At 48.9% G+C, this 21,298-nt stretch overlaps 1 protein-coding gene across 2 annotated transcripts; it reads left to right on the top strand.

Moving 5' to 3' along the window:
• The first annotated feature begins 5,852 nt into the window (after positions 1-5,852).
• AOC1 (amine oxidase copper containing 1) lies at positions 5,853-18,904 on the top strand. Of its 2 annotated transcripts, XM_045506645.2 has the most exons (6): positions 5,936-6,009; positions 13,164-13,210; positions 14,632-16,220; positions 16,959-17,244; positions 17,569-17,701; positions 17,897-18,904. In XM_045506645.2, exons 3-6 carry the CDS (start codon positions 14,636-14,638, stop codon positions 18,164-18,166), a joined length of 2,274 nt encoding a protein of 757 aa, XP_045362601.1. In that variant the 5' UTR covers positions 5,936-6,009; positions 13,164-13,210; positions 14,632-14,635; the 3' UTR covers positions 18,167-18,904. The 2 variants fall into 2 exon arrangements, with proteins under 2 accessions (XP_010968242.1, XP_045362601.1); XM_010969940.3 differs by lacking the exon at positions 13,164-13,210 and having other exon boundaries at positions 5,853-6,009.
• Positions 18,905-21,298: the final 2,394 nt, after the last annotated feature.

Genomic DNA, 21,298 nt, shown 5'->3' with positions numbered 1-21,298 from the left:
CGGTGCAGCCTCGGGGATGATGCCTGTTCTCAGGGCCACCTTTGGGGTTAAACGAGGCTGTGGGCAGAGTCTCCAGCCTGGTGGCACCTGGGTCTGGGTGAGGTGGGCATGGTGGGGGGCATTCAGTCCTTAGTGAAACCCAGAACTTCCCACACCAGTGTGGATGGGACCCTCCTAACTGGAGATAAGAGCTGGCCAGTGGCCTGTTTACCCCCGGGCTTGTCATCTCCTCTGAGTTCCCTGCTTACACCTCGCTTTAACAAGAACATCCGTCATTAACCCTCGCTCAGGAGGAAACTTGCAAAACAAAACTCTACCAGATCCTAGTAGGGAACAAATCAAAGGGAAAACAAAGATGGAACCTGGCTGGCGGAGCTTGGGTGTGGAGCCCGCAGAGCCAAGGCCACCAAGCCTGTCTCACTCTGCCCTCTCTGAGCCAGCCCGCCCCCACCCCGAGAGCTAGGTTCGCACGTGCCTGGGCCTCATCCATCCCTCCACTGGCATGGATAACGTTTGACAATACATGTTTCCTTTTTCTTGTTGTTTATAAAATCCCACAGCCTTCAGCAGGAGGGCAGGAAGGTGAGGAGTAGAAGCAGCCTGGCGCACCATCGGGGCCCAAGGAGCCTGTCACATGTTCCTGTGCTTCATGGCACTGGCTGCAGACTGGAGTGTGGGTTCTCAAATAGCCCCAGGGCTTCCTGGGGCCACTGCCTTCTAGTGCAAACCAGCATCAACCAACTCAGAGGCATCTTCAGTCTTCCTCCTTCCATCCCCAACCTCCCTCCAGATCCAGGTGCTGTATGTAACATTGCAAATAGGCATTTGCTTTGCAAGAAGTAAGCCTTGGTCCAGTACTCCTTCCTTCCGCAAATGGGGAGCTGTGTAAGAATGGAGCTCAAAGAGTAATGGTAAGAGTAAGAGTCAGGAAGAGGAGTCAGCAAGGGTTAACTCTGGAACCGGGCATCTGAGACTTTGACCTCAGTTAACTGTTACATTTTTGCTGCACTCACCAATCTTCCTGGAGCCTCTCTTCCTGATACCTGACCTGGATCCCTGTGCTGTTCAGCCTCACCCCTTCATCTTATCAGCCATATTCGTCTACCTTCATTGCCTGCAGGGGGCTAGCCTGACAGTCCTCCAACCTGTCTCCCTCCTGCCCTGCCCCTCCTTGGCCTTCTAAAGCCAGGTCTAAATCTTGTCCTTATCAAGCCAGGACCAGCTACAGGGATTGCAAAGCCCAGTATAAAATGAAATCGTGAGGTCCCTCTTTGAAAAATTAAGAACTTTAAGACAGCAATAGGAGAGCATTAAACGAAGCGCAGACAACTTCTGAGTGTGGGTCTGGGAGGCCATACAGGCCACACACCCTTGAAGCCGGAGCTGGTTCACACCATGTCAGCTGTCCTTGTCCCAAGGGGCCCCCTCCAATCAACAACCCCAGACCCCTTCTATGTGACCACGTTAATACGGTTGAGGGACTACATCAAATGAGAGGTTTCTGCACAGCAAAAGAAACAAAGTGAAAAGGCAACTTACAGAAGAGGAGAAAATATTTGCAAATCATGTATCTGAGAAGGGGTCAATATATAAAATATGCAAAGAACTCATACAACTCAACAACAAAACAAAAACAAATAATCTGACTGAGAAATTGGCAGAGAAACGGTACAGACTTTTTCTCCAAAGAAGATATACAGATGGCCAACGGGGACATGAAAAGATGCTCAGCATCACGAGTCATCAGGGAAATGCAAATCAAAACCACAGTAAGATGTCACCTCACACCTGTTAGAATGACTAGACTCAAAAAGACAAGCTAAGAAGTGTTGGCAAGAATGTGTTGGTGGGAATGAAAGTTGATGCAGCCACTATTGAAAACAGTATGGAGATCCCACAAAAAATTAAAAATAGAACTACTGTATGATCCAGCAAACCCGCCTCTAAGTAAATTTTCAAAGGAAATGAAAACAGGACCTGTACGTCCATGTTCACTGCAGTACTGTTTCCAGTAGCCAAATTATGGGCATGACCTGAGGGTCCATCAAAGGATGAATGGATAAGGAAAATGTGGTGCTGGTTTCTACACTGGAGTATTATTCAGCCATGAGGAAGAAGGAAATCTTGCCATTTGCGACATCATGGATGGACCTTGAGGACATTTTGCCAAATGAAGTACACCTGACAGAGAAAGACAAGTACTATACGATCTCACTGTTACGAAGAAAATTAAAAATCCAAACTGGTAGAAATTTAGAGTGGTTATCAGGGGCTGGGGCGTGGGGGGAATGGGGAGATGCTGGTCCAAGAGTGCACATCTCCAGTTAAAAGATGGATGAATTCTGGGGACCACGTGGGCAGCGTGGTGTGTTACACACATGAAGGTTGCTAAGAGATCTGAGATGTTCTCACCACAAAAAAGAAATGAAGATTATGTGACATGGTAGAGGCCTTCGCTAACACTGCAGGGCAATCATTCTGCACTATGTAAGTGTATCAAGTCAACGTATTCTACACCTTAAAGTTACTCACTGTTGTATGTCAATTACATCTCAATAAAACTAGAGTCGTAATCTAGTTGAAACCCCACCATGGAGCACGTTTTTTCCTTAAAGTGCCACACAGCAATTCATCAAAGCTTTTCTGACTTTCTGGGATCCTAACATCTCTTCTATGCCCCTTTTCCACATGATCTGTTCATCTTTTGGCTCTGAAAACAGAACAGGAGCCCCCACTGTACGCCAGTCTGTGTATTGGTCTCTGTATACTTGAAGAAACTAAGACAAGTGTCCCTGACCTCGAAGAAGCATTTAGAAGAGACAGACCTGTGAACAGAGGGTTACAAAGCAGTGTGAGAATGCCATGGGGTGGGGGGTGCTGCTGGGGGGGGAGGGTTGAAAGAGGGGCCTTGGCATTGACCCTTGAAAGAAAGAGCTCAGTCAGTGAATGAGGAGAGTGAGAGAGCTTTCAGACAAGGGAATGGCATGGGCCAAGGCCCGGAGGCCCCTTCAGTTCAGCCTGATTCGGAATGGCTGGAGCACGGGACCGAGTGATGGCAAACTGGAGGTGAGAGGGTATTCCGAAAACAAAAGGAAGATTAGGGCTGGGCTTCAAGGGGTGTTTAATGCCAACAAATAGTATAAGTGTTACCCAATCGGCAGTAAGACCCCATCAAAGCAGGGAAGGGGCCACGATCAGATTCGTGTCCTTGCAAAACCATGAAGGACAGATGGGACAGGCTCCAGAGGAGAGTCAGGGGTCTGGGCGCTGTCGTAATTTCCAGGTACAAATCGCGGGGGGTTAAATATGGATCGATGGTTCGCAACAGGATGGCAGCTTTGCCCCTCAGGAGAGATTTATCAATGTTTGAAGACATTTTTAGTTGTCACAACTGGAGGCAGGGGATGGAGGTTTAGGGTGCCACTGGCATCTAGTGAGTAGAGGCCAGGAATGCTGTTAAACATCTTGTGATGCACAGGACAGCCGCATGACAAAGAATTACCAGGCTCAAAATACCAATAGTGCCAGCCCCTCCTGACGACAGCGGTAGAATCTTCCCTTTGCGAGCCAGCCCTCCCTAGTCAGGGAGGACAGCTGTGACCGAGGCGTCAGTAGCCTAGAGATCTGACCAGGCGCTTTTGCTGGTGCAGGCACCTGGGGAACTCTTTCTTTCCTGGGGTTCCATGGAAACAATCATGCTCTCTAGATTATCTCCAATGATCCCTGATGTGTTGCGACTTTCTGAAAACAAAATATTAAGCGTTAGCCATGAGAAAGCAGTGAGCTGTGATCTCCGGACACCAAATCCGCCTTCACATGTACGCTCCCCTCCCCAAGACCGAACATCCTGTCCCCGACGGCATCGCCATCCCCAGGACCATCGCTTCTGCGCCTTCAAGGGAGGCAGGCGGCCCAGAACACGGTCTATGCTCAAGTGCTATCTGGAATTGTCACCAATCATTAACTCTAAGAGGAGGGAAATCATAAATCAAGGTAGTCACCTCCGAAATCAAGGTCACATCCAGGAGGGACCAGCAGCCAGACAGAGACTGTGTTGAGCCGGGGCAAAGAGCAGGAGGCAAGGCAGCAGATTCCAAGTTGCAGAATTCCACACATCACTTCCCTCCACCTGTGCCGACAGCCGCAGCCTCCCCCAGCGTTTCTGCCTGAGGGTCCTTTCATCTCACTTTCCTCAGGGTGGTTCTTAAAGACGTCTTTCTCCCTGGTCTCCATGGCATTCCCTCAAGTCCCTCCCCTTCACCCCACTTTTCTGGAGAAGTGCACAAGGGCCTCCTGGTTCTAACCGCCTCTTCCCGGACACCCCCACCTCCGCCTTCCTCGACACCAGACTTGGCCCAGGACTCCCACCCTCCTCTGCGTCCTGGGAACCCACTACCTACCTCAGCTCCGCGGCTCTGCTCCTACCTGTCCCCAGCCTAGAACATCTTCCTTCTCCTCTGTCCCTCGCACATGCCAAGACACCACTCGGCTCTCCTCTGGGCCGGGCATCTGCACGCTGGGGCAGGTGAAGACGGTGTGCTGGGTGGTTAGAGTCTCTTTAAATTCTTGTTCTTCCTGGGACCTCAGAACGTGCCCTTATTTGGAAATAAAGTCATTACAGATTTAATTATCTAAAAATGAAGTCATACTGGAGTAGGGTGGGCCCTTAATTCAATGATTCGTGTCCTTATAAGAAGAGGGGAGATGCAGGCACACAGAGGGGCCCAGGGGACCATCAGGGCAGAGACTGGAGTGGTGTGTCTACAAGCCAAGGAGCCAAGGGATGCCAAGGATTGCTGGCAACACCAGAAGCTGCAAGAGGCAAGGAAGGGTCCTCCCCTAGAGGTTCCAGAAGAAGCCTGGCCCTGCCAGCACCTTGATTTCAGACTGCCCACCTCCAGAACTGTAAGAGAGTACACATCTCTTGTTTTAAATCACCCAGTGTGTGGCACACTGTGACGTCTAACACAGAGAAATCCAAACAGAACCCCAGGCCTTGAGAAGCTTCTGCATCCTGCAGGACTTGCCCTCGGGCATAACTCACATGGCACTTACTCTGTGCTACCTTGTAATACGATCTTTCTAGGTGCGTTTTGTGTACTCCTTCAGATAAAGAAGTGAAATCTGTCTGTGTACCCCCTCCCTCCCTCCCTGCCCTCACCATCCTTCTTCCTCCAGGGGGGAGCCCTGCAGTCGTTCCTGCTCCCAAGGCCGCCTCTACCCTGCGGTGATGCCCTGAAGCCCCCCATCCTTTCTTCTCAGATGTCTCTTTCATTTATTTACAGGTATCCCCCGCGGCATTGAGTCAAGCGTGTACCTCAGTTCCTGGACGTTATTTTCATCACTGGCCATGTAAGGTCTCTCTCTTGCCTTTCTTAGGTACGTGTGCACGTGTGTGCACGGGTGAGCGTGTGTGTGGCTTTTCTCTACCAAACTCTTCCGTCTCTGGTTCTCCATTTACACATGGGTCACATTCTCTGTTTTTGAAGTTGATGTCAGTCACCACCAGCCTCTGTCTTTGTCCATATATTTGCTTCAGGTGAGACTTCTTGCAGCAAATTTCCCCTCATCCTTAGCTCTGGCCTCTGAAACACACCACCTACTTTAACAGACTATGGCACAGACAACACTTGTGGAAGATGCCACTGTGGCAGAAGGAATGTTTTCCCTAATAATGGGTGTTATTAGGGAAAACAGAAGTGAAACAGTGAAACAATGAAAGAGAAGTGAAAACAGAAGTGAACCCTGGGTGCTGACATAGGAAATGACGGGGAATTTCTAAACTTGGGTACTTGGATACCGGGAGCCCTCTGCCCTCCGGGCTACAGTTGCCAGCAATTTCCTGCCCCATCCAGTGTGGAACCTCCTGACCTGCAGGTCACCACCTTGGTCAGCACATACTGCAGCCTGTCCCTCCCTCTAGGGCGGAGTCCTATAGAGCCATTAAGCTCAAGAAGGAGTCAAAGACCAAGGCTGGCAGCAGAGGCGAAACCAGAGCAGAGCGCGCAGGTATGTCTGATGGGCTATCTGGGAAGAGCCAAGCAGGGGCTGACTGGGAAGTGCGGGAAGCAGGGAGATGAACACGGAGTGAGGGGTCAGAAGAAACAAAGACATAAGAGGGAGGGAGCCAGAAAGCGAAGAGCAAGAGCTCAGAGGGAGTCACTCCAGGGCACAAACTGCCTGGGAGCAAGATAGAAAAGGTGCAGTGAGATGGTAGCTGCTGTTTTCTGGGTCCTGGAGGCAAGCGGTGAGGAGGAGAGGGCATCTTTCGTGTCTCCCAGCATCGCACTCTCGCTGGCTGCCGCGTTTTCCCTTCTCCCACGGCTTCATTGCCATCATCCACCTTACCCGCTGCCCCCGCAGACGTGGGAACAGAAGATTGTACTGGGAAAGGTAAAGGGCAAAGGAATAGCCAAGTTTGGGTTAAAGGACTGCAGGTCTCTTCCACATCTCCCTCCTTGGCAGAAAGCAATTTGGGGATAAGGACCATCAATGAAAATTCAATTAACTGTCAAGTCGAGAAGAAAAAAAGGGAATTTTATTTGAGCCAAACTGAGGACTATAACCCAAGAAGCAGATTCTCAGAAAGCTCTGAGAATGGTTCTGCCAGTTAGAAGTCAAATGTACAGTCATGTACATTTTCAAGACAAAAGGATCATTTATCAAAATGACACACTGATATTTACATAAAGCTCACCAAGGACACACGGTCCAGGTAAACATGAGCAAAACAAGTACCAAGTCACCATGGCACCCTAAGAACTGGGAAAGAACGCTGTTCTTTTAAGAAGTTACATTGCTAGCGTCAGAAGAAAGAAAAGTGGTCTTTATGATCCAGGAGGCACCGAGAGAGAATTTTACGGTTCATTTTTTTCTTGTCCTACCTTAAAATAAAATTTTTATTTCATCATTTCCCCCTTTTTGATCATTAATTTTTCGATAGAAAGCATTAAGTGAGTGAATATTTGGTTTCCGCCCACACCATGCCAGGGTGGTTGCTCACCTGCCCTGGACCCACCATATCCCCCAGTGCCAAGTCTTAACAGTTTTTTGTTCAGAGGATTAAGATAGTAGAATGCGTAGCAAGGACTGATAGTCAGTTCTAGGTTGACAAATCAGATTCATGCCAATTTTAACTTGTGTGTGCATCGTGCGTGCCTGTTATTCTGTTTGGAGCTATAGATGTGATCAATAGTTTCAAGTCATTCAGACACCATTATTTTAGGTGGAGTTTTGACATGAAGAGGCACAAGAGATTATTACTCTCTAAATGATCTAGAACACAATCAGCACAGCCAGCAATAACAAAATCAGAAGCAGAGATTTAAGCCATGAATCCCCAGACCTGAACCATTTACCCAACATTTCATTCAGACTAGAAAGGAGATTCTTCTATGCAGAAATTTGACTTTACACGCGGGTCATTAGTTAGTTGTATTAGAGGACTCAATCTGGTATGGAAGCACATTATCTGGATTATAGCATAAGTTTCCCCCTGCAAAGCAGTTTTAAAAATCAAGAGCCATTGGTTTGGCAACATTGCTTTCTCATTATAGAAACTTTAGAACTGAGTAAGTTAATTGAATGTAGTAAACAATCATGGAGGTCTGTGCTGATGGGGAAACATTTTGCAGGTTATAGAAACATCTGAAAAGTCAGTGACAAGAATTATAAGGGGCTTCTATCAACTGTACTGACCGAGAAATTTGATGACAAATCCAATAATCAGTTAAATTGCCCCAGTAGCTATACTTTGTCACAGTGTTACTAAAAAGCTTTCTTTCCATCCTAAACATTGAGGCAAAAACATAGCTTGAAATAAAACAGTAACTTTTGATTTTGATAGACATTTGGTAAACAGTACAACTGAACTCCTAGGATGAGTCTTACAGGTCTGGTCTGGACTCTTGGGTCAGTTGTCTGCTACTGTTGTCATCTTTTTATTGTCCTAGCTTGGTGATGCTTGTCTTAGTTAAAGCCAAGTGCTAGACACAGAGGTTCAAGGTCCATTCAGATGTTGGGCCCTTTTTAAGATGAGAGGTGTGAATTCAGGAATCAATGTTTTTCAGTTTGGCTATGCATGCATTAGTTAGTAATGTCTAATAAATTTCTTTCCATTGTGGCTGCAAAGAATCTTTTCTTTGATGTCCTTTCCAATAAACAAAATCTCTAGGTTGTAATTCATGATCCTTTTCATCTCCTAGGAGCTCACTGTAAAAGTAGCTACAGATTTTTCTAAGTGTCTCAATAAGACACTGTCAATATTATATTTTCTTTGAACCATCATGGGTGAAAGTTTCCAAAATACTGTTTTCCCCATAAAACCATTTTCTCAGATTCCCAGTGGGTTAAAGAATGTACATGCTGGAGTAATGGCAATTGGGCTTCAGTAGACACCATGAGTTTCATTTTGTTTTGTTTTATCAGGTCTAAACCCTACTTGTGTGGTGGGGTCAAAATTCCTCCTTTCTGCTGCCATTTTTGTTTCTCTTCTTTAGTGGAGATTTCTTGAGCCTGTAGAAAGAAATCTTTTATTGAGTTAGCAGGGCTAACAGAGAGCAGTGGACACTCTCAAAGCTGGGCAGGATGAAGATTTAAAGCTGACTGCTTGGCTGTGGCATCAGCGAACTGATTTCCTTCAGCTTCCACAGTGTCAGATTTGGAATGCCTGAGGTTTTAATCATTGATAACTGTCTTGGCAGTGGTATAATGATTAATAACACTGCCACTTGTCTTCTATTTTTTTAATAGGTTGTCCTGAAGAGGTTAAAAGTCTCATTGTTTTCATAGCATCCAAAATTGTGTGCCACTCTACAAGCATAGCAGCTGTCAGTGTATCTGTTACCTGGTCTTCTGCTAGTTGACAAGCTCAGGTTAAAGCGATTAATTTAGCTTGTTGTGCTGACTTTGTTTCTGGTGAATAAAAGCTTTCACTTACGTCCATTGTGGATGCTTTGCATTTTCAGCTCGGTAATGTCCCTATTCATCCCTGAAGTAGGATCCATCTGTAAATTAAATTAGATCAGCCTTATCAATAGCAGCTTCTTGCAAGTCATTCCAGGAGATAATCTGTTAATGAAATGTAGTCCTGGTTGTTTTCTTCCTGGGGTGCTGGAAGCAAAATTGCAGGGTTAGTGTTATTACATTAATCAAGGTAGTATTCTGTGCAGAAAGCAACAGTAATTCATATGAAGTTAGTTGGCTACAGAATTGTGCTGAATGTAGTCAGAATTTAGAAGAGACTCAACTGAGTGTCAGGCACAAATTGTTAAAAGAGATCCTATTACTATTTCTTCAGTAGCCTTACGTGAGAGAGCTGTTTCTGAAATAACCCTTGTACAAGGTGGAACGCCCTTTTGCTGCTGAGTCTAATTTAGTTTTGGAGCATAAAAGCAAGTTGTCTATAAGCATTTTTGAAAAGCATCAGAGTAAGACAATAACAGTCTATAAATGACAAAAGATTTTAAAAGCATGTTTAAAGATCTGAATACAATGCAACTGTCAAGGAAATCTGGCTATTTCTGTAACAGACAGTATTCCAAGATCATAACTAGAATTACGACTGACAACATACCAGGACATTTCAAATTTTGGGAACTTCATATAATTTCTAGAACATTTATGTTAATAATATTTACCTATACAACTTAAGAAGACCTATTGTTACTCATGTCGCAATGTTTCTTGTTTAATACATCAAATAATTCTAATTAGTTTAATGTCTCTCTTTGAGATGTTCAGATGCTCTCTGAAGCATCCCAAAGTCAGCTAGAAGTCAAAAGAACTTCATTTAGAACTTGATTTGATAAAGTTTGTCAAAGATATCAAAGGTTTTAAATGTTTGGCCAAGTAGGATCATAAGCGACTGTGAAATAATGCTTATCCACTTAACCAAAGCGACAATGAAAGATTTCAAAGTCAAGTGAAGAAAGTTACCAGTAAAGAAACTTTACAACTTGTTATGAAAAGCAGATTAATATTTCAAGAAAACTCGGTTCTCAGAACAGAGGAGGAAACAAATTCTAGTTTTACATCATTTCACCTTTAATACTGAAATCAATTTATTTAACTAAATTCAATCTAATCTTAGTCAGTCTTGACCAGGCATAAGACTCTTTTCTCAAGAGTCCCTTTTTAAAATTAATTTCTAGAAATACATGCCATTTCATTTTACAATCTTTCAATAAAGTGTAAAATATATTTATTAATCATTTCAAATGTATTTAGTTTCTCTGTAATAAGAGGTCAAAAATAGGTAAACATAGACTTCTTTAGCAATTAATATTTCAGTATTTTATCTTACTAAAAATGATCTAGACATTCAATGAATTTTCATCACTTAATTTAATTTAGCAGAACTCTGAAGTTTCAGGTTGCCAAAAGTCTGGAAAAACTGCTTTTGCGTGGATGTATAATAAAACAGGTTATTCTTAAAGAGTTCGCCCAAAAGCTTTTATCCCATTTATCTCTACTTTATTACTTAGGAAAATATCATCATACCTTTCATCATCTTGTTGACAGACTTTGTAGCACAGATACTATATGCGTATTGATTGTCAGCAAACCTAGGTACAATAAAAGAATTACACTTAATGCTGATGACTCTAAAGACATGTCCATGTTAATTAAACCATCAATTTAAACTTGTTTTTATTCATTAAAAATTAATCCTACATCGCATGATCTTTTAAAAATTAGGGCTAGCTGAAGTTACATTTAGAAATATTTGATGTGTAAGCACTTACCTTTTTTTTTTAAACATTTCTTTTTTTATTGAAATATAGTTCATGTACAATATTATATAAGTTACAGGTGTACAATATAGTGATTCACAATTTGACTGGTTCTACTCTATTTATAGTTATTATAAAATGTTGGCTATATCCCTTGTGTTGTACAATAAATATATCTTTGTAGCTTATTTTATACATTATAGTTTGATCCTCATAATCTTCTATATCACCCCTCCATCTTTCCTCTCCCTACTGGTAACCACTAGTTTGCTCTATGAGTCTGCTGCTTTTTTGTCTTATTCACTACTTTGTTGTAGTAAGCACTTACTTTTAAGTCAGAGCTCGTTTACAAATTAACTTTGATAACTCTATCAAAGGAGATAGGGACATAGCATATTTATAATGTACGCACAGGCATACATATATCCAGACACACACCGACAGAGATATCAACATTTTCCTGCTTGAGTTTTAAAGAATCTCTTTCCCTCTTTTTTTCTTCCCTTTTATTTTAAGTCTACTGATTGAGCTAAGGCTGTAGTCTCAGATGATGTGGGCTGTGTTCACATTTCAAGGGCATAAGAGTTATAACTTCAAGCTTTCTCCTAGGAATACTTTTATTGTCTTGGGGTCAGAATTTTGGAAAGGTGTTTTATCAAGCTGGCTTTCTCTAGAATGTCAAAAGAGCTCCATCTGGCCATTTAAGAGTTAAGATAAGTGCTTACAAGCATTGGCTTTGTTCCAACTGTACACAATGCCAGCTGGAATTCCAGTGGGTGGCTACCCATCCAGGAGCTGTTCAGCCTTAGAGGCACAGTTTCCTATTATTAACTTGGTAGCCAAATTCAGACAGGATCTGAACAACCTTCTGAGGGCAGTGTGGTGGACCCATTGTGTGTCCAGCTCCCCAAGGAGTTACCCTTGGGTTGGTTCGACTCTCTTAGGTGTCTCAGTTCCTCCCTCCGACAGTCTGAAACTGCTGGAGGTGCTCCGAGCACTCGGGGATCAGTCTTTATTATGCCTCCCCGGAGAGCAGAATTTACTTAGCGGTTGTAGGGAGATCCTCTGTGGGACCACTACACATCACGAGGACTGATCCTCACACACTTCCGCTGGGTCCTTAGTCACCTGACAATGCCTTGTGGCCGGAAGGAGCAGATGTCCCTTTTTCTTTGGAGTTAAGCAGCCTCTCATTTCTAGCAAACAGTTTGTTCAGACCATATAAACGTAATCTTTCCCATTTAAACCAACTTTTTAAAAAGGACAGCCAACCCAGTTCACTCCAAAGTTCCCCCTAGGTCCCTGCCTACGGGATGTATACTGGAAATGTTCTGTTACCCACCTCTGGGACTCCCAAGTCCCAAGAAAAACAGCTAGAATTCAGGACATCATTTAAAGCAATGATGCCTGGATGTCAGCAGAGCTCAGCAAGGTCCCTGAGGAGCACCAACAAGTGGGTGGAGCTAAGAACGCCGGTGCTGGCACAGCGCACCGGTCCAGGCTGGACGCCACGCGTCCTCTGGGGGGTGTCTCTGATATTCTGCCAACTACGCCAAGAAAATTAACTATTAATTATCAAGTTGAGAAGAAAAAAAGAGAATTTTATTTGAGCCAAACTGAGGATGATAACCCAGGAAGCAGGTTCTCAGCTCTGAGGACTGTTCTGCCAGTTAGAAATCAAAGGCACAGTCATATACATTTCTGAAACAAAAAAAAGGACCTACATCAAAATGACATACTGATATTGTACATAAAGTTCACCGAGGATGCATAGTCCAGGTAAGCACCAACAAGGCACGTAGCAAGTCACCACAATCCTCTAAACGCTGGGAAAGAAGTTAAGAAGTTACATTGTTAGCGTCAGAAGAAAGGAAAATAATTAATCTTTAGCGAGTGGATCAGGCCCTCCCACCTTTGAGGCTCTGGTTAACGTGTAACACAGATGCACATTCCACACGGGGCAGGGAGGGAGGGAAGAGCCCCAGCCAAACCCAGGGAGAGAGTTTTCTGTTTAATTTGTTCCTGTCCTGCCTTAAAGTATACTTTTTATTTCATCCGAGGTTATAAAAAAAGGAAAGGAGCTGGCCACGAAAAGACACAGAGGAACTTAAAAACATGTTACTGAGTCAAAGAGGCCAGTCTGAAAAGGCTGCATCCTGTGTGATCCCGAATGCATGACATGCTGGAAAAGGCAAAACTATGGAGACAGTAAAAAGATCAGTGGTTGCCAGGGTTTTCGGGGGAAGGAGGAGGAGAGGGATGAACAAGCGGCGTAAAGAGAACTTTTAGGGCAGTGAAACTGCTTCGTATGACACTGTAATGATGGCTACATGGCCTTACACGTTTGACGAGCCCCAGAGAATGTACAACATCAAGAGTGAACCCTGTCGTGAACTATGGCCCTTGGGTGATAATGACGTGTCGTTGTAGGTTCACAGACGGTAACGAGCGCGCCCCTCTGGTGGTGGATGCTGACAGTGCGTGAGGCTACGTGTGTGGTGGGGCGGGGAGGCGGGCAGGAGGCAGAGGGATCGCTCTGCATGTCTCTCAATTTTGCTGTGAACCTAGAACTGCTCTAAAAGTCTAGTTTAAAAAAAAAAAAAAAAAAAAGCTTGACCGATGTTTAACAGTGGAAGAAGAGCTCACTGCATGTCTCTCTGCTGGCTCTGGACTCACCGGCAGCCCCTACAGCCACCCCCACCCCCACCCCGCATCCCTCCAGGCTGGAGAGAAAATCGCGTGAATCCCTGGGCCTTCCCATCAGTGTCGGGGGACAAGACGAGGAACCAGTGGGAGGGACTGTATGGTCAGCTCTGAGGGATGGTCCGTGCCATGAAGATCCTGACTGCAGCCTCCCCTCAAAATGGAAGGGGAAAGGGCATCCCCCTGAACGGCCAGCTGGGATGACAGCACCCTGAGGTGTCCTCCTCAGGCTTTGAGGGTCAAGCGGTCACAACCTGAGGGCCCCAGGAGGGGCTCGAGAAGCCTGGGCAGGACTGGCCACCCTGTTCTCGCCCTCCCCTGTGCAGCCGCAGGCCTACGGCCTAACCAGTCAGATTCCTCTATATCACTCAGAAGTGTAAATGCGCTGGCCTCCCAGAGCGGATCCACGCGGCTGACTTCAAGAAGAAGGGTCGGCAGTGTTTCTTGAGTGCTTCCTAGAAGGTACACTTTGTTCTAAACACTTTATCCTTATGGTCCAGCTGATTTTTCCCAGTAATCATAGAGGTGGGTACTGGCATGGTTATTTCCATTGCACGGTTGAGAGAATGGAGGCCCAGAGAGTTTCAGCAAGGTGCCCAAGGTCACACAGCTGGTCCCACCGCTGGGACAGACCAGCCACGCGAACCCTGGCAACCTGACTCCAGAGCTGACTCTGTGAACTTCTACGCTAAATTTCACATTTTATCTCTATAAAAAACATTGTGCTGTGTATCAGAAATACAGTCTTGCTGTCCGTACCCATAGTGCACTAAGCACATTGTGGCCTGCGGAGGGCGCTGTGAGTCTCTAGGTAATCTAAAGCCGGAGAGGTAAGAGCGGAGCCCGGAGCCTGTCCCGGCAGTGGCAAGGCACAGAGGAGGGGAAAGGAGTTTGCATAGGTAAGAGGAGCCACAGGACTGAAAGAGGTTCCGGACCAGGGACGAGAGAGCAGAAATAGAAATCAACGGATTTTTTTTTAAACTAGACTTTTAGAGCAGTTCTAGGTTCACAGCCTTGGGAACTGCGTGGGTCCCCACTGCCACCAAGGGCTGCCTCGACTGCGAGGGGACAAACCAGGGAGTGAGTCTGCAGGCAAACCATGAGGCCAAGGGACGTCACAGTCCAAGACTCAGCCTGGTGGAAACCCACTTTCTCCCATGAAACAACTAAGTTCATCTCTTCTACTGCATTCCAGAGCCATGGGGTGGGAGACCCTGGCCCTCGGCTGGGCCGGCGCCGCCATCCTGGTGCTGCAGACATTGGCCGCGGCAGACGGTTCCTCGAGGACCTCGGGCACCAACGCTGGGGTGTTTGCCGACCTGAGTGCCCAAGAGCTGAAGGCTGTTCACAGCTTCCTCTGGTCCCAGAAGGAGCTGAAGCTGGAATCGTCTGCAACATTGACCGTGGCCAAGAACTCCGTGTTCCTCATTGAGATGCTTCTGCCCAAGAAGCACCATGTGCTAAAATTTCTGGATAAAGGTCACAGACCTCCTGCTCGGGAGGCCCGGGTCATCATCTTCTTCGGAGCGCAGGAGCACCCCAACATCACCGAGTTTGCTGTGGGGCCACTGCCAAGTCCCCAGTACATGCGAGACCTGCCCCGCAAGCCCAGGCACCAGGCTTCCTGGGCCTCCAGGCCCATCACTGGGACAGAGTATGCCCTCCTGAGCCGCACCCTGCAGGAGGCCACCAAGCCCCTGGACCAGTTTTTCCGACACACCACAGGCTTCTCATTTGTAGACTGCCACTCCCAGTGCCTGACGTTCACAGACGTGGCGCCGCGGGGTGTGGCCTCCGGCCAGCGCCGCACCTGGTTCATCTTGCAGCTTCAGATGGACGGCTACTTCCTGCACCCCACTGGGCTGGAGCTCCTCGTAGATCATGGAAGCATGAATGCCCAAGACTGGACAGTGGAGCAGGTCTGGTACAACGGGAAGTTCTACCGCAGCCCCGAGGAACTGGCAGAAAAGTACGCTGCTGGAGAGGTGGATGTGGTGGTCCTGCAGGACCCGCTGGCCAAGGGCAAAGATGGAGACAGCCTGCCGGAGTCGGCCCTCTTCTCCTTCTATGAGCCCCGTGGGTCCTTCCCCAGCTCCATCACGAGCAACGGCCCCCGCCTGGTCCAACCCCAGGGCCCCCGCTACAGGCTGGAGGGCAACACCGTGTTCTACCGAGGCTGGAGTTTCGCCTTCCGGCTGCGCTCCTCCTCCGGGCTGCAGGTCCTGGATGTCCGCTTCGGGGGTGAACGCGTAGCCTACGAGGTGAGCGTGCAGGAGGCCGCGGCACTCTACGGGGGACACACGCCTGCGGGCATGCAGACCAAGTACCTGGACGTCGGCTGGGGCCTGGGCAGCGTCACTCATGAACTGGCCCCTGGCATCGACTGCCCAGAGACGGCCACCTTCATGGATGCCCTCCATTACTATGACACCGACGGCCCCGTCCACTACCCCCGAGCCCTCTGTCTCTTCGAGATGCCCACAGGGCTTCCCCTCCGGCGACACTTTGACTCCAACTTCAGCGGTGGCTTCAACTTCTATGCAGGGCTCAAGGGCCACGTGCTGGTGCTGCGGACGACTTCGACTGTCTACAATTACGATTACATCTGGGACTTTATCTTCCACCCCAACGGGGTGATGGAGGCCAAGATGCACGCCACCGGCTACGTCCACGCCACCTTCTACACCCCCGAGGGGCTGCGTCACGGGACCCGCCTGCACACACACCTGATCGGCAACATTCACACCCACCTAGTGCATTACCGCGTCGACCTGGATGTGGCAGGTAGGAGTCCAGCTGGGAGCCACGCTCCTGGCTAAATGTCCGCATTCAAGTGATAACTTGCACTCATGGGAGATGGTGGGGAAACTCCGCCGGATGTGTAATATTGGGAGAATTTGCCCAGTCTGCTTCTGTGAAACCTGCAGGGCTGGAAATGTGTGTGCCCCTGAGAAACGGTGAAAGTGACTAGCACCAGGTGTTGCCGTGGGTGCGGCTGGGCGACCCTGCCCTTGCCCTGGAGGTGCCTTGACCCCCTAGAGGGTAGGAAGTTGTGCGCAGGGCAGGGGAGGAGATGATGCCTAGGTGTGCAAGGAATGTCGCTGCCTAGAGCTTTGAGTGGACACAGTGTCCTCAGGAATACTTGTGTCTCTTGAATTTGTCGTGTCCCCGTAAAAGAGGACAGGGGCTTAATGACAGGATTTGACCTGACATCAACTCACACATTAGAACAGGGCCAGATGAGCTGCCCATCTCTGGGGCCGCGGACACAGCAAGCAGGCTCGGAGATCTACTCTCAGAAGGAACTGCCCAGAGTCACAGGGGAATCGTGGCAGCTGTCTCTGGTCCTTCTGATGTTTGTGTTCTTAATCTTCTCCCTTCACTGTTCATCTAGCTCCAACCCCCATCCTCTTCACTCCTGTGGCTGGCTGTGGGGTGTGATCTGGGATGCAGGTCCCTGTGTGGGATGAGGAGGCTGTAGTTCAGGGCGCTTCATTCTCCTCCTTCCCTGCACACCTGCAGGCACCAAGAACAGCTTCCAGACCCTGCAGATGAAGGCGGAAAACATCACCAACCCCTGGAGCCCGAGACACCGCCTGGTCCAGCTGACTCTCCAGGAGACCAAGTACTCCCGGGAGCGCAAGGCGGCCTTCCGCTTCGGACGGGCTCTGCCCAAGTACCTGCTCTTCACCAGCCCCCAGGAGAACCCCTGGGGCCACAAGCGCAGCTACCAACTGCAGCTCCACTCCTCAGCTGACCAAGTGCTGCCCCCTGGCTGGCAGGAGGAGCGAGCTGTCACCTGGGCCAGGTGAGGGAGGCCCCGGAGGCCGGGAGGGCTGGAGGCGCCTCTCCTCGTCCCTGTGTTTCCCTGTGTCCATGTGTGTCTGTGCTTCTGTCCGTGAGCTTCTGAGTCTATGTGTTGGTATATCCGGGCATGTGTGTGTGCGCCTGGCTCTACATTTGGGGAGGGGGAGCGCAGAGACCCTGCAGAGCCCCGGGCCTCAGCTCACAAGCAGTCTGGCCGACTCCCAAGAAACGATCCCGCATTCGGGGGAAGGTGGTAACTTTCCCAGGGAGGGGCTGGGAGGCGTCCCCCAGCAGCCAGATCCACCTGGCTTCTCTGTCCGGGCAGGTACCCCCTGGCAGTGACCAGGTACCGGGAATCTGAGCTGTGCAGCAGCAGCCTCTATAATCAGAACGACCCCTGGGACCCACCTGTGGTCTTCGAGGAGTATCTTCACAACAATGAGAACATTGAAGATGAGGTACCGGCCCCGCCCTCTCCCGGCCCAAGCCCCACACACAGCCCCAGCCCCAGGCGGGCGACCCCCGGCGTGCTGTGTGGGGAACAAGCTCCACGGTCACCAGATCTGCCCCTTCCTGAAGCACGGGGCTTGGGGGGCTGCCCGCCGCTCTCCTCCCTGAGCGTCCTCAGCCCTGCCCGCTCCTTTCCCCTGCAGGACTTGGTGGCCTGGGTCACAGTGGGCTTCCTGCACATCCCTCACGCAGAGGACGTCCCCAACACGGCCACACCCGGAAACTCCGTGGGCTTCCTGCTCCGGCCCTTCAACTTCTTCCCGGAGGACCCGTCCCTGGAGTCCAGAGACCTCGTGGTCGTGCGGCCTCAGGAAAAAGGCTCCAACTACGTCCAGCGCTGGATCCCTGAGGAGGAGGGGGACTGCCTGATGCCTCCCCCTTTTAGCTACAATGGAACCTACAGGCCCGTGTGAAAGCGCCCCACCCCCCACTGATGCCTACCTGAAGCCCGAGGGCCCCCACCCCCCAGGGACAGACAACAAGCCCCTCAGGGCTCAGCTCCTGCGCTCTGAACACGCACCAGGCCGGCGTGTAGGACACACACAGACGAGAGGCGCAGGCCTTGGCCTCCACTCCCCTCGGTCCCCTCCACCCCTGAAAAGACCTGCATCACTGTGGCAAGTGACACTCGCTGAATTGACCCATCAGACTGGCTTAAAGAACCTGAGACTAGCAGCTCCTCTCGGGGGTCAGTGGGGCGCTCTCCCAGGGCGCTGATGGGTGTGTAGGGCGACCACAGGAAGACACGATGGAAAAATCTAGCGGAATTGCTGACACCTTTATTACCCTTTGACACACTGATCCAACTTCTAGGGGCGATCTGCCTACAAACCCAGGAAAAATATATGCGGTGCTGTGTGTGCTAACAAAGTCTGGAAACAACCCAACATCCATCCGCAGAGATCCTACAGATTCTGGATAGACTATGGAAATGTCCGTACAACGCTATTTTAGGTGATTGTAAAAGAAACGTATGAACGAGGACATTCTCTGTACTGATGGGGAAAGAGCTTCAGGATACACGAAGCAAGAAAATAGAACAATATAGAGATGGCTTGCTAATTGTTGTGTAAGAAAGGAGAGGAATATATGTATGCATAAAAACCCTAGAAAAATACACAAGATGCTAATAAACATGGTTACCTGTTGTCTTCGTCTGTTCGAGCTGCTATAACCAAGTGCCACAGACGAGTGGCTTGCGGCTTGCTGTCTCCGGTTGGTTTGGTTTTGCTTTGACTTCGCTGCACTGTCTTGCCTCATAGCGGCTGCCCTGTGCAGCATGACAGCGGGGACTGGGGAACGTCTGTGGACGTGACGTCTACTCCAGTTGGCAGTAGCATTTCTCTCTAGCGCTTGGGGATTTAAATGTGACCAAGCCTTCTGTACTTTGTCAAAAAAAGCAGATTTTCCAGGTGACTCTTTCGGTGAATGTCAAAATGAGAATTTATGGTGTATTACTGTCAGTTTACTTTGAATTAAAATATATATATTGCCAAAAAACAAAGAAGTTTAATGTTCACAGATCTGGAGTCTGGAAGTCCAAGATCGGGGTGCCAGCATGGTCACATGAGGGCCCTCTTCTGGGTCAAAGACTTCTGACTTTTCGCTGCATCCTCAACTGGCAGACGGGTGAGAGATCTCTCTGGGCTCTTTTATAAGAACACTCATCCATTCGTGAAGGCTCCACCCTCATGACAAGCAGCTCCCAGAGGCCCCACCTCCTAACACCCTCACCCTGGCACGGGGGGGGGGGGGGGGGGGACTTAGGTGTTCAGACCATGGCCCCTAAAGGCACGAGGAGGAACGGGATGGGCAAGACAGGGAATGGAGCAGGATTTCTTAGTGTAAACCTTTCTGTGGTTTTTGTGGGCTTTTTCCTTTTTGAGTGAAGAGAGCCTGAGGGGTCCCAGGGTGAAGGATGCAGAGGGCTGGGTGATGGGGAGGGTGGGGTCTCCTCCCTCCCCCTAGAGGTCAAGGGAGCCTCCAAGTGTCCCAGCCACAGTGCAGCCCCATGGCTGTGGGTTCCCAGGGGCCATCGCCTCTCACCCAGGTGCTATATTGTTTTTACTTTTTAATTGTCAAAACATATTACCTACTCAAAAAGTAAAATCTAAATTTTAAAAGAAGGGCGGGAGAGAGGAAGGAAGGAAGGAAGGCGCTCTTATTGCTGCTGAACGGTATACAGCAGCTGGCGGGACGGATGAAGCCAACAGTGCCCTCCCCCACCCGCCCCACCCAACAAAGACTTCCACATTCTAATCCCTGGGGCCTGGGAATCTGTGCCCTAATGTGGCGAAACAAAGACATTTTGTAGCTGTGATCAAGGTGAGGATTCTGAGATGGAGACAGTCTCCTGGATTATCCAGGTGGGCTCAATAGAATCACAAAGATTTCTCAGCATAAAGCTTCTACAGTGTTATTGGGGGTTTTGTGGGCTTTTTCCTTGTAAGGGTCCTTCCTGGTAAGAGAGGCAGAGGGTCAGAGCAGAGAGAGGGAGCCACGCTGCTGGCTCTGGGGATGGAGGAAGGAGCAACATGCCAGGGGATGTCGGTGGAAAAGGCAAGGATTTTCCCCGAGAGCCTCCACTGGGCAACACAGCGCTGCAGACTCTAGACTGTAAGAGAGCAACGTGCTCTTTGACGCCACTAAGCTTGTGGAGGTTTATTTATAGCAGCAATAGGAACTAATACAATGGTTGTGGGTGTCCTCCCCGGGGAAGGAACAAGTGAATCTTCTGCTGTCCCCACCCCACCATGTGTCCCCAACTCTGCTCAGAGCCCAGTCACCCAAGCAAACCCAGGACCAGGATCTGCGGGCAGGGAAACAGGGCAACCACGGGGAGGGGTCCGGGTCCTAGATCTTTGACTGTACGTTAATAATATAGATTCCAACTTTTCCCCCAAGACAGAAGAGAAGGTCAAGATTGGTTAAAGGGGCCCCAGCTGAGAGCAGGTTAGAAACCAGAGGACAAGAGGCTCCTTCACACGCATTTGCGGGTGTGTGTGTGTGTGTGTGTGTGTGTGAGAGACTGGTGCCTCTCCACCCATACTGGGGGCATCTTGAAGACAAAAATCCATCCCTCACTTTTCCTCTGTGTCTCTCATCGCAGGTCTGACGGTGTTGTACATTCAGTGGGTCCTCATTGGTGCTTGTTGAGTGGCTGAGTGACCGACAGCCTAGGAAATGCAAACTCCTCGAATCCGCCTTTTGCCCACCCTGTCAAGTTTTTGTCTCTTGGCCCTAATAATAATTTCGGCCATTCCTCAGCTACAACAGCACTAATGAGATGGTAAGAAAACCTGAGTCTCATTCCCAAAAAGCAGCCCCAAGCACCCAAAGTCTTGGGTTCCTCCCCCTGGTGGTCCCTGCAGGCAACCCTCTCCCACCTCCTTCCCTTCTCATCCCTGGTGCCCACTTTTCAGCATTCCTCTCATTGCTCCTCCTTGCTCTAAGATTAACGCAAGTGTCCTCAAACACCATGTACACACTCAGGGCCACCGGCTTCACTGTCAGGCCACCCCCAGGCTGGGTAAGGGGGAACAACT

Source organism: Camelus bactrianus, chromosome 7 (assembly GCF_048773025.1).
Source record: "Camelus bactrianus isolate YW-2024 breed Bactrian camel chromosome 7, ASM4877302v1, whole genome shotgun sequence".
In the NCBI taxonomy this organism is placed as follows: Eukaryota; Metazoa; Chordata; class Mammalia; order Artiodactyla; family Camelidae; genus Camelus; species Camelus bactrianus.
Note: the sequence above shows the minus strand (reverse complement) of the source record. Positions and strands in the feature narration are given on the sequence as shown.